Below are 13,929 nucleotides of genomic sequence, written 5' to 3' on the forward strand. Positions count from 1 at the left end.
TGATGTGTAATGTAAATTCTATGAGTATATTGGTTACAAGTTAATGACTTCTTAGTAAAGAATGTTTATTTATTGCGACATACTTATGTGGAACATTATTATTTTTCTTTAAACGTGTCATGAGTTCTTCAAAATTTTATTGAGATGCAGTGTTATTATTATAGGGGTGGTAGAAGTCAAAATTTTGTCTGAAATTAATTTTATTTCTATAGTGATCTGTGTGATAAAGGGCTTTATTGGCTAGCACATCGTATAATTTCTCTGTCATTTAGTAGTTTCGTTCCTAGGATTATAAAATGGTGTATGGTGGATGTAAATTTATAATACGGATTTTTTTATTATCTAGATAAAGAAGTCGGTTCATTATATGGACAACTATTTTTTTTTAAAATCTTTATTTTGTAAGAAGAATGTATTGGATATACATTGTATGGTTAGATTATTTTAATATAACAATAACTGGACATCATAGTAGCTAGTCTGCCTGGGGTAGACGTTAGGAAAATCGAGATCGGTGGAAAAGCTATTTTTCATTTTAGTTATTACAGTTAGCAGTGATATTTATTATTTATGCGTTATCGGTTTTACATTATATAGGGTGGTATACTGTACGATGTTGGTTGGCATCAGTGCAAATCCTCGTTTCTAAGCATAACGATTTTATCAGACAAAGATCAGAGTAGGGAGGGCCACTATTTTTTTTTTTGCTTACTTACTTTTATAATTTTTTGCATTTTATGCTATCAATTTTGCATTATGAACTGTAAAAAAAAAAAACAACAAAGACAGGGAAATTGAAAGTAGGCTAGTGTTCTTACAGTAATTGACTCTAGTTAAGATGTGAACATAAAATATAACATTCTGTTCGTACGAACATTTTATTTTTAGTATGTGCATCAAACAATTTTCACACATTGTCAAATTGTTTGCGGTTAGTAATTATTTTATAAAATTAAATATAGATGTATAAAATGAAACCTATCATAAATAAATTGAAATTTTCTTTGCCTTCGAGTCAGGGTAGAGTGGAGTAAAATGGGATACGTAAACTTTTGAAGTTATTGTGTAATTTTATTTCCATTTTTATTCGTTATTTTGATTACTTTTAAAAGCGTTGGCTTTCTGTTGAGATCGAGTGAAAGAGCGAATGAGGAAGTAAGAATGGTTACATTGTGTGTGTGTGTGTGTGAATAATTTAGAGATGATGAATGTTTATAGATGTAAGAATGTTTTGAATGGGATGAATGACTGAATGAAGTGTGTCTCGAATGATTTTTTTTATGGAATGAGTGGATTGATACAGACAGACAGCGCTGGAAAGTGGTCAAAACTAGTTTGGTCGGAATTTGAGGGGAACAAACAAGGGGGGATTTTGGGAACACATTAGCCATAAAAAGCTTATCGGTTAGGTTAAAATCCATTTGGATTAGACCCATTTCAAGGGTAGTTTTTCGTGGCTACTCACTCTACAAGGTAATAAGACCCATACTAAAACCACACACCTCATCTTGAATGGGATGTATTTGACAATCGACATAAATAAAAGGGCCAAAATCGTCTAGTGAGAACGAGGCTCTTTTCAATATTTGGTTCCTTGTTATGTGTTCAAATATGTGAAGTTTAGTATCATCAAATCATTTCTTCATTTGATCATGATATGGTACCGAGTTGAGGTACATGCTTATGTCATTTAAGATTTGTTTTATAAAAAAAAAAAAAACACATCCAAACAGATCTTAAGTCAGTATATTTTATTCAAGTATGAGACATGCGCCAAAACATGTGGCTGGAGTGATTAGGTAGAAAAATTGGTTTGAGTTCCGACAATGGAGATTGAAGGCTCTGGACTTATAATGAGAGCTCTAAAGGTTTCTTCGTAATTGCGTGGGAAGTTATTGTGAACTCGTTGAAATTATTACGGTAATTATTCCGGTCCAACAGTGTGGATGGAATGAATATTCGCCGCGACCGGGGAACGAGCTAGCAAGAACGGGTTAGTAGGACCTATCAGATTCACAACCTGATATCCCTGGCGATGCGTGGACTCTGAGAAAGGGGTTATCATGGTTCATTGTCGAGATTCTGATGAGCTGATTTCAAAACTGAGTCGCTAGCAGTTGCATAGTATTGGAATACACACCACACGATTAGAAATGGGGGAATATTTCCGACTGATCTAGAGATATTAAACTTTTATTCAATTTATTGCTTCTTTTGCTAAATAAGATTAGATTTTTTTACAAACCATTTTGTATTCTGTAAAATAAATCTAATCTGGGGGCGAGTTGTAACAGAACAAGCGTCTAAGACGAGGAAAATGACTCGTTATTACATATAAAACTTACGGTGAATCAACTTATCCTTGACCAACTTTTTGGTGCATATTTCCTTCGGGATTTCATTGAATATTTTAACAAATAATATCTGCGAAGCTTTATCACATGTTTAGTTACGTCATCACTCATAAAATTCACTATTATTTGATGCACAACTTATTGGAAAAAGCTTATTTACAAACTATATTCACATGGATGGATTGTTGACATTGACAATCTGATCTGACAAACGAATGACGTTCCGATATTGCGTCTTGGTTCTAATTACAAGTCAGAGAGGTAATAATCACTAATATTGATTATTATACTTCCTGAATATATCATTCAATGTAACAATTAGGAACAAATGTGATCTTTCATTGCGAAGTTACTTACTAAATTGATTTAAACAATCTTTCACAAAATAATATTTACGTAAAAATATTTACGAAACACTCCACTATTGGACTACATAGGTAACAATATCAATAGCTCTGTCTCTCTCTAAAACACGTGCAAGCATGCAGATGTTACTACTGATAGGTAAACGATTATTTGCTGAGAGAACATGGACGTTAAATGTATAGGGTGTACGGCTTAGTAAACAAACCAGTCTCCATTATGTCCCCAGTAGGTCTCCAGTCTCCATTATGTCTCTGTTGTGTCTCCGGTATGTCTCCAGTCCCCAGTATGTCTCTGTTATGTCTCCATTGTGTCTCCAATATGTCTCCATTATGTCTCCAGTCTCCAGTATGTCTCTGTTATGTCTCTGTTAAGTCTCCAGTATGTCTCCAGTCTCCATTATGTCCCCAGTCTCTGTTGTGTCTCCATTAGATACTATAAAAGGGTCGGAGCGAGCCGACGCGCGTCATTCTTAAAATATCCACAAGACTAACAGTGTCTCTGGCTTTCGTGTGTTATACTGGTGAGTGAAGTTGTTCTGCTATTATTTCTCTGTTTGTTTTTACTTGGAAATTATTCTAAGTGATTGTAAACTTTGAAATTGTGTCTCTGTTTGATTGTGCGGGGACAATATCGTCGTACAATTGAACTTGGACCTGTGGTGGAATTGCTTTACTGTCAGTTGTGGGGTTAATTTAGTGTTCTATTTATAGTGTAGTGTTACATTTAAATTGATGTGTATAGTGAAGTTTTCTGTGCTTTGTTTCATGAGTGCCGTTAAGCAATACAAAGACTGGGTCGATGTATGGCTGGTGCTTGGAGATAAGTCTGTGTTTGGTTTTGTAGGGAGTAATTCTTGCAAAACTAAGCTTAGATTATAGCACGTAAAGGAAACTTCACTCGTTTGTTTAGTTGGTCAGTAAAATTGAATTTAGTAATTTTCTATGGGGTTATTTTGTGAAAGTTATAAGCCAGATCATTGTTTGTGACAGACTGTTGTCCGGCTAGGCGCTTCTTCCCTTACGGTGTCAAATAAGAGGCGTTTAGGGGTCTTTTTGTTCCAAGTGGAGGGCTTGGACGCTTTTCTATACTTACAAAAGCGTATTTTCTCACCGGTCTCAAAGAGTTCAACTGTTAGATGGAAGTGAGGACTTTCACGATTGACGAAAGGCATTAGGAGTAATCCTTGCTCACTAAAGTCGGCAGTATTTGAGGCTGGGGTCCTATATATATTTATATTTATTTACTCGGTGTTCTGGTCCATGCTGGTGTTGGTCGCTGGGGATTTCGGTTGTGATCGATCCACATCTAAGTAAAGTTGATCGCAGCTGGGTCTCTCATGTGGCTGGTACTGGTGTGTCCTAGAATACTGGATATATACACGGATAGGGCGATCTACTCTCTGCTACCCTAGCCCGCGGGCAAAAGCAGAGGGGGGGATCATAACTCAAGCCTATAGGTTGCCTATCTCAGCTTCGCTGGCTGAACTGTACAGCTTATGGTAGGGATACACTTGTGCATATTTTGAACACAAGATCTATGGTAAGTGATGGTCTGTGTTTCAGATATGCTAGAGTAGGGAAAACGATAGGACTAGGGTAAAGTCACACACTATTTCTATGAAAGTAGAGTTCTTTTATGATTGGTCTTGGAATATAATTGGTCAACGTGTATTGTGGAGAAATAATTTAACTACTACTATTTATATGGTTTAAATGGACTTTAAATGTGGTGTTTACTATCTTAAAATATGTGGTAAAACTGATAATTTATAAAATCTCTTATTATTTAATTTATTTGAGTGAAATTAATAATTGTGGTAGCAATTTCTGATTCTTCATGTAGCATCGAGCCAGTGAGTGTTGCTAACTAGTTTTTCATGGTAAATTCTATCAAGTTGGTTAGGGAAACAAACTATACTTTGGAATAAAAGCATAGGTTTGTTATAGGGCCCAGTGGCATGCGAGCGCCGTCCACTGATGACAAGTCAAAAGCTTCAAGGAGTTACTAGACTTACTTACTTCGTTCTCAGTGGTAGCAACTACTCGGAGCCTTGATGATACATTAGAAGGATCGAGAAGTTATGGTCTATTAGCAGTATTGGGGAAAAGGGGGTTTAGCTAGGGAAAAAGAAACAAAATAAAAAAGGGGTTAGTTTGTAGATAGATAGCCCTTCAGGCTTACTTGCTTAGGATGCCCGATAATGTGGTTTGATTGGGCCTAAGGATTCCAGACGGTATCGCAAGTTCTCACCCCAAACCGGAATCGAAAATAGAGCGTAGCCGATGTTTTCCAAAATAATTTTTAATATTTATTTCATGTATGTTTCACTCACTAACTTTTATTCTAAAATTTCTTCATCACGTCATTAATTTTCTCACTCATAACTTTCTAGGCCTAAATCTGATAAATTACTCTTCTATAACACTATATTATTATGCTACAATAACCTTTATTCTTCTTTAAAATATAAATAAATAAAATTTTAAAAATTAGTCAAAAATACAGCTGATACTCATTAAAGGATCTAGGTTATCGCGGTTCACGTCGAAGGGTTCTACTTATTCACGCTAGACGATCACAAGGCCAAATTTACGGGGTATATTTAAAGGGGGGTTAGCTATACTGTTGATTAGTCGAGTAAGTAAGTAAATAAGTAAGGTGAGCGGAGGTTTAGTTACAGCGTCTATTAAACAGCTGCTAATGATCGAAATTCAAAATAGTTGACAATTTCCATGGAAAAAAGAAGCATGTAATGCATCGGTCCGAATTGCGGATACTAGTTTATTTATCTTTTAGTAGATATAGTTGAATGTAAAATTCTTTATTTTGCCTGACACTCTGACTATTTTTTATGCTCGTTATTTTAATTTTACAATATAATATTTAGGATATAGTGCTTATAATTATTAAATATAAAACATTTTTTAAATATTTTTTGATACAGAATCATACTTCATTGATTTGGAACAATGCGTTTTATCGGACCGACATCCGACACTATCGGAAGCGTTTATCGGATGTAGGACGTCGGTCCGACATCCGATATCGGATCGGATAATGTGAAAACGGCCTAAGTAAATTAGACTAGTTGTAAGAGAATGTGAAGGTACGGGTGACAAGGTATCAGCAAAACTGCATAAAATTTGAATACTTGTGTTTACTGTCACGGTTAAAAATGTAATGCAAATACAAAAATTCATATGATTAATTACAGCTAGGTTATGTGGGAGATTTTCATGCGTATGCAAAATGACCTTCTACTTTTGGACAAAGTCCAGATGCATCAGTTGCATTAAGATGTTGTTTTGGGTCGATTGCATGTGCATAGTTGCAAAAATGTACATCTTTGTACACTAGTCTAGTGAGTAATGTTTTAGCTTCTTAATTAGCTCCTAAAAAAAAACTGTAATGGTCAAGTGGTGCTGGACAGTAAGAAGTAATGGTGTCAATTTTGAGTTTTGTTTAAAAAAAACTCCCACGGAAGCTGCCCTATAACAGTTTGTTAAAAGGGTTATTAATAAAATAAAAAATAAAAATAAAATAAAAATTGTTTATTTCGTTAATTGTTTTGTTATTAATGGTCTTATATTGTGTTTAAGCTCAATGATTAGCTTGATTCTGCGTGTTTCATGGTCTTACATATTATGTGTTTTCCGCAGGTCCGCCTAGCCATGCACACTGCCAACCGCCTGGTGCGCGAGGACGGCCAGATCGGCGTCATCAGCGCCTGCGCCGCCGGCGGCCAGGGCGTCGCCATGATCCTCGAGAGGCACCCTGACGCCACCGCCGACTAGACTGCCACTACGCAACTGTCACCACCAGCAAACTGTAGCGTTGTAGGCTAACATGTTAGTCCATCCATCTCAGTTAGGAATGTCATCACCATTTAACATTTTAAACTGAGTAGCTTGTGTAGGCTAACATGTGCCTGGACGTCCACCTAAGTTAGCATACTATTATCCTTAAACTGTGTAAGTCATATTAACTTGTTCGACGACGAGCGACGCCTTAATAAGACGCTTCCTGACTCCACCCCCGACTAGACTGCCAACAAAACTGTAGCTGTGTAGGCTGGACATCCACTACAGGACTACTATCAGACTCACCCTTGAATTTTAAATGTTGGACTGTCTATGTCGTATTAACTTAACTAGTCGCCATGGACAAGGCATCGCCATTAGAGATAGCCTGACGCCATCGCCGACTAGTGTGGCTTTGTGGGCTGGACGTTCACATATTTTAATACTATCACTCTGGAATTTAAATTTTTTAACTTTTTAAGTCATGTTAATGCTGATACGCTGCCAGGAACATCCTAAAATACTAAAGCTTACACAAGAAAAATAAAAACTTCTCGTAAAAAGCAAATTCTCCATGAGAGCTTTCTTTATGTTGCTAACATGTTGGAATAACTTTCCGCCGCCTGCACCGTCGAGTGTTGTCTGCGAGGCCTGTTTTAGAATCCCCTAATGTGAATTGGATCAAAATATTGTCTTACAAAGACGTCTAAAACGTATAGCTTGTTGACAGCGTCAAAAATATTTTAATAAGTACAAATTCAAACAAAATTGTGCATGTTTAATTATTCTACTTAAAAACTTGAATGTAACCTATCGAATGTGTGTTCTGAGATTTCTAAGTTTATTATATGTATTTATTGGTATTTTTCCTTGAACCTACAGTAAATTTTGTAAGATTTACCTATTTATTACATCGTAGGTTAAGTAATACAATGACAAAGTTTTAAGCATGTCCTACATTTAATTGGTTGGTAAGAATTGTGTATGTAATCAATTATTTTATTAAAGAATGTTAGTAAAATTGTTGTTTATTTCAAACCTAGAACATCTTATTACCTTTCTAAAGCACTTTGCAAAGGGACGTTAAGTTGTAACTAAGAAATATGTAAATCCGTATAGACAACTAAAGTCTCAGAAAAAAAACGTACCTCAAAACCATACAGAAAAATGTACGGTGACCTAGATGGCGATACACATTTGGGGGACGCTCGGCTAGATGGCGCTAATGTTAATATTTGACATTTTAACACATATCAAGCTCATAGATTTAGAATTATTAAACTAGATTGTGTAGTTAGGTCAAAAAGTGTGTCCACATGCGAGGTCATTGTTTGGGCTGGTGTCCCTCTCGCACTTAGGTACTGACAATGTCAACATTATTAAGTGACGTCATCACTGTCATACATTGGGGATACCAGTCAATTTTCAAAGTTAATACCAAATCTACTAATACCCATTTGAACGTACATACATACTATCACGCCTGTATCCCATGAAGGGGTAAGCAGAGCACATGGAACTTCTCAAGTTTCAGTGCCACTGTTGCAAATAAGGGGCTGAAAGAAAACGAAACTGTGACATTGCAGTGACAGGTTGCCAGCCTCTCGCCTACGCCATAATTTGCCCCATGTCCCACAGTCGCATTTGAACGTATTTTTTAATTATACAAATCTTTGATTTATTGGAATCAAAATAATTACATTATAATTATTTTCCAATTCTTTGAAATATATCGAAACCCTAGCTTGAATATAACACTAAAATAATATAAGAAATTATAAAGTCTGGTAATATACAGATAAAAATACTACTACTATGGTAACCTCATTAACACTGGCCACACGTGCGAGAGGGACACCAGCCCAAACAATGCCTTCTCATGTGGACCGTTTTCGCTAGTCTGATACGATCACCTTTCTGTCTCAGTGATAAGGTTCAATTTAGTATGGCAAAAAATGTAATTCCGCTGTCCCCTGTCTTTGATCAAGCTAAGAATATTGACCAAATTGTCAAAACTGTGGTTCAAAACAGGTTCAAAAGTTTTAAGCCTGTGTCGAGAGATGGCAGTCTATGCACTGTGATTACACATTTTACTTTGACAGTAACTCTCTATGTATAACACTCGATCCTCTTTGGTTGTACCAACAGTATGTGCGAGCTAAACATAGGATCTCCCAGTGTCCGACCCTCGCCTCGAGTAACGAAGTGTTAGTAGACAGAACACTTTGGGTTTCATTCAGACCATTTGCTTAACCATTATAACACGCATAGGACACACCTCGGACAATGGCGATCAAATATATGAAAGTAGCGCGTTCCTACACACAGCCTATAAGCTCGTGTAGGTGAATGCGTACCATGCTTCTATACGATGGAACTCTTCATAATACTGTGCATAGGATAGGGTGTATGCGTATAAGCGGCGCGCGAACTCGAATGCGATTCTAGTTACATTGCGGACTGTTGATGTTACGTACAATGCGAGTATAGCATGCGGAATCTCGCACTGTGTAAATGAGCCCTTATACCTACAGATCACTGGACGTCACTAATATTGCCTTTATCTAACGCATGACATGTATTCTTTTCCAAAACCAATTAGTTACATATTATTGTAAATACTACGCATACATTAATATTTATTGCCTGTTTATCGTCTTCTGAATCATCGATTGTGAGGAATCTCAATAAACAAATATTATCCGGACAAATTGAAAATACAGTCGCAGTAAAGTAAACATTGATTATATTGACAGTTTAATGTTGAACGGCTGGGGGCCGAGATTTGAATTTGGACCGCTAGTATTTTGTCAATTTACAAATTACGACGATAGAAATTGAGAAACTACATCAATCAATCAGTCATTTCACTGTATTCAATTCACTTTGTAGGATTCCATAAAGGGGTAGGCAGAACACAGCACAACTCAAGGTTCAATGCCACTCTTGGCAAATAAAGGATTGAAAGAAAACGCAAGGGTCCATCGGTCCACACAGAGCGAGGCACTTTCCTCGCGGCAAATGTGCTATGTAGACGTGCCTCGACCGAGGCAGGGCGTGCGTGCTACCTCAGCAACCTGCCTCAGCCTAGGCACAGTATAATAAAGAGAACTATCGTACAGTAAGTATGGCCACTCCCGCTCCCCGCTGAAAGTGCCGCCCACACCCTCTCGATTACCTCACGTTACCGCCTGTCAAAAACGCGAACAGTCGACCTCTCACTCGTACAAGCATGGTACGCGTTCACCTACACAAGCTTAGAATGTGTGCTAGGAACGCACCTCATTATCGCCAGTGTCCGAAATGTGGCCTCTAGGCATGTCTACATTGGACGATGGCTGCGCTAGCGCATTGCCTCGCGACGTTTCTCACTCTGTGTGGACTCTGTTGGCCATTAGTTACAGAAATGCTACTCCATATACCTACCTACTGTAACTGTATGCTACAAAAACGATTCTATTCTAGTCCAGCATTCTCTATTTGGTCTGGTTATTGTCGGGGACAAATTCGAAGAATTCTTTAATTGTTTTGTAACAGGAAATTATATATATTTACAAAGCAGATAGGAAAAGGAAGCTTGCTAAAAAAAACAACTGCTGATGTTTAGGGTTCCGTACCAAAACTATACTTAATAAGGCCATTTTTTTCTGCTACTGAAAAACAGAGCTTTGATTTGACAACACTCGACTTTGTCAACCAAAGTCACAATGGTTCTTGCTCCGTGACGAACAAAACCCAACTGGCCAATACCAAATACTATGTAAACTCTACGAGTTAATACGTGCAGCTTGGTGCCAAAATTGGCAACACGCGATACTAGCGCCCCTAGCGGCATGAGTTGATCAAAGTAGTTTAGTTCATACAGTATAAAATTAAAAAAAGTCACACATTCTTATTTTTTTGTTTTATTGCGTCTAAAAATGTTAAAGTAGATCAAGTAATCGGATTTTCTATTTTAATTTACCAAAATAAAAGTCTGACAAACTACTTTGAACAACTCGTACCGCTAGATGGCGCTGCTAAAATTGTTGCCGCTCCATTGTATGGGAAACGTCAGAAGCTGCACGTATTAACTCTAGTATTTGCCAATACGAAGGAGCTAAAAAAGAGATACCTAACTATAATACTTAAGTAAGATAGGTACACTACTGAGAGTAGGTACCTACTGAGCGTGATTGATTAGCAACTTGTCTACGCACCCAGAACACGTAAAGTGTTTAGTACCTTAAAGAGGTCCCCATTATTTTTGTTACCTCTTATATAGACAGAATAATATAGGAATATATTTTTTTAATCGTTTTGTATACAGTCCCACGGAACACTAAATCTGTCCATCGGACATACATCCGTCCCATCTGACCTCTGATAACTCGCCGGCCTTGTTCGACTTGTTCGCATTACTAGTTCAAACTTTGTGAACAACACACGCCTTTGATTTGATCAACTAACAATCAGTGCTAAAGTTTTGACATATCAGCCAGCAATCAACCTACAGCTTACGAGACTTTGACATTTAAACTTTTTAAAAACTGACTGTGACTTGTTACCAGCCAGTGCTTCCTAATTTTGACTGTGACTTTTTTTTTTAAACTCACTGACTGAGACTTTTATCGAAACAGCCATGAAAACCATCACGATTCTTGCTTTAGTGCTCGTTCTGTGTAATGTAGAAGCTTCACATCTTTTGATGGGAAATATAGCAGATAGAGTACAGTTGTGGCACCATGAGAGAGTGCAGTATAACGCCATTCCCTTTGTTAAGAGGGTGAAAACTTGGTTCTTATCTGTTCCGGAGCATAAGAAGATTCTGGTAAGATTTGTGTGCTTATACACTTTATACCTAATTTTTAAGATATTGTGTCACAAGACTCACAGAGTAGGAAAATGACATATTCACAGCGAGGTATGCCCTTTCCATTGAAGGAATCCTGAGCGTAGTGAGAAACTTGTTAAAGCCCAAGGTGGGATCATTAATTACCTAATACGGCTATTCACCTCACATATGAGGAAATTATTATGTTGTGAAGTATAGGTATGCTAATGTGTCACCTAATAGGAAAATTATTTCCACCTTAGGTACATGGTACATCTTAACATTACAATATTTCACTACGCTCAGGATTCTATTTTGTTCCCTTTGCTTCGTCTAGGGTTCAATCAAATAAATATAATCATTTTGTTCCTTTGTGGCATAATTAATTATTTTTATATTATAAGGAATCTTAGAATAAATCGAGACAAAGGCAAACTATAACGGCGCCATCTAAAAATTTGACAGTTATTCGCCAACCCCACCTAACTGCCAAAGTATGATGTTTCGAGACAACAGACATTGTTTGACGCGAATTATCCAGAATGACCGCAGTTTTCAAAGGGGCAAGGGCAAAGGTCATAGCGTCATAATCATAAGCCAGCGTTAACTAAATGCTAATAAGAAATGATTTGTTTATTGCTGATGCAAATATTTAACCGTAGTTAGTTTGTCTAAGATATCTACGCACCGAGTTTGATTCAGAGAGGAATCGTTTTTGTATGAAGTTTCTGCTCTGCACGGTAGAGTCACGGATTAATAATAAGTTACAAGTAGAGTATCGTAGTTTTCGCAGAGCGACACTCTTTTGAAAAGGTGAAGTCACATTTTCAGCTTCGAGCCGCATTTTGTGTATAATTATTATGAGAAATCGCTCATCAGTATGAACATGCGTAGGTACGCATACTTTAACTTCCCGATGCGTAAGCGTTTTCATACTACTTAACGAGCTATTTCTCATGTGACAAAATGCAGCTGCGACCCTATAAAGTATTGGTTCGACAGAGCCAGTTTGCATTTTTGCGAAGCGTGAAGCGTCACGTCGGCAAGGCCGGCTAAAGAAAGAATTGGCGGCTGTGACAAGACCAAACCTTTTATGGTGTTAAATAATAAATAAATATTATAGGACATTCTTACACAGATTGACTGAGACCCACGATAAGCCCAAGAAGGCTTGTGTTGTGGGTACTCAGACAACGATATATATAATATACAAATACTTATACATATACATAAAAAACATCCATGACTCAGGAACAAATATCTGCGCTCATCACACAAATAAATGCCCTTACCGGGATTCGAACCCAGGACCGCGGCGTAGCAGACAGGGTCACTACGCGCTAGGCAAGACCGGTCGTCAATATCGACGTGATGACTAATAGTTACGTTTCTCTCCCAGGGTATCCAGGCTCTGGACATGCTGCAGAGTAAAGCGTCGATCAACGTCACAGCCGGCGGCGTGGGGCACAGCTTCGTGAACCTGCGCCTGAAGAGCGAACGCGGCTACGGCCTCGACTACGATGTAGGGATATACGTCAACCCGGATTACTTATAATAATTATAATACAGTATTGTTGGATAAGTAAATAGTTAATAATAATTAGACATTACAGATATGATCGTTTCATTTAAATGACAAACTTTTCCGTCCGTTGACCGCCGTTGTCCGGTATACAAGACATGGATTGAACGATACTCTGGAGTCAACGTCTTGTATAAAAGACACAAATTGAATTGCTCCCTAAATATATTTATTTTTTTAGACTGTTAAACAGATCCGGAAATTTAAACTACCAAAATGTACAATATACATATCGTCACTACTTTTAAAAAAACTTGTATCTTTGTCTGTCAATAAAAAGAAAATTGTAGTAAGTATCTATGGAATGCATATAGACTTACTGCGTTTTAACTTTGAGGAGCAGCGTGAGATACGAGATTTTTTCAAAGTAGTGACGATATATTGGTATTGGTAGTTTATATCTTAGATATGGTACTAACGTACCTTCCTAATTTATGAAGGGACAATACTTTTCCCAAGGATTTGAAATGTAAGAATAACGCAATTCGCGTCGAGTTCGCATTACGTGCGTGATTGGTCTCATAGACTGCTCGCCTGGTTCGCATTCGTGCGTAGTGCTGTTACTGACACAGCTGTCCTAGAACCATTTTTGGTGCTCGTACGCCATACATAAAATACATTATATTTATAAGTTACGTTTACGCTTTTACGTTTTACGCTAAGAAGGCAAATAAAACCGTCATATTTGTTGAATTCTTTTTAATTCACTGCTTGCTAACGCTACTATAATAGTTTTTGAACTTAAAACATTCGTGTCATTAAAATCCATGTCGTCAATGGTGACGCGTCAGCGAAGTGGAGTAATGATGGGAGTCTTAAAATCTATTTTTTTCCTGAAAACATTTTTCCGAGTGTTATACAAAATGATCCTTCCTGTCACTGTTACTTTTAGCAGATGAAATACTTAATAATCGTTCTAATATTATTTTTAAGGGCTTAAAATATAAATTGCTCAGGTGTGCCTATTGCATGGTTGACGCGTCACCGTTGGATCAGGTGCCGTAGTCGAATGGC

The 13,929-nt window shown here is 37.4% G+C and overlaps 2 protein-coding genes across 2 annotated transcripts in view; both read left to right on the forward strand.

Annotated features, from left to right (window-relative positions):
• LOC125237710 (trifunctional enzyme subunit beta, mitochondrial) overlaps positions 1 to 7,541 on the forward strand; it is a 51,014-nt gene extending 43,473 nt beyond the window's left edge. The window contains exon 11 of the mRNA XM_048144868.1: positions 6,380 to 7,541. Within this exon, the coding sequence (XP_048000825.1) occupies positions 6,380 to 6,514 (135 nt within the window). The 3' untranslated portion in view covers positions 6,515 to 7,541. The remainder of the gene's footprint in view (positions 1 to 6,379) is intronic.
• Positions 7,542 to 10,911: 3,370 nt separating this feature from the next.
• LOC125237868 lies at positions 10,912 to 12,947 on the forward strand. Its single transcript, XM_048145096.1, has 2 exons — positions 10,912 to 11,330; positions 12,733 to 12,947. Exons 1-2 carry the CDS (start codon positions 11,142 to 11,144, stop codon positions 12,886 to 12,888), a joined length of 345 nt encoding a protein of 114 aa, XP_048001053.1. The 5' UTR covers positions 10,912 to 11,141; the 3' UTR covers positions 12,889 to 12,947.
• The last annotated feature ends 982 nt before the right edge of the window (positions 12,948 to 13,929 follow it).

Source organism: Leguminivora glycinivorella, chromosome 22 (genome assembly GCF_023078275.1).
Source record: "Leguminivora glycinivorella isolate SPB_JAAS2020 chromosome 22, LegGlyc_1.1, whole genome shotgun sequence".
NCBI classification, from domain to species: Eukaryota; Metazoa; Arthropoda; class Insecta; order Lepidoptera; family Tortricidae; genus Leguminivora; species Leguminivora glycinivorella.

Excerpts from the sequence above, each read along its gene's own strand:
- LOC125237868 (XM_048145096.1), top strand. The coding sequence starts at position 11,142 with ATGAAAACCATCACGATTCTTGCTTTAGTGCTCGTTCTGTGTAATGTA. Across the intron at positions 11,331-12,732 it reads CGGAGCATAAGAAGATTCTG|GGTATCCAGGCTCTGGACAT; the intron begins GTAAGATTTGTG and ends TTTCTCTCCCAG.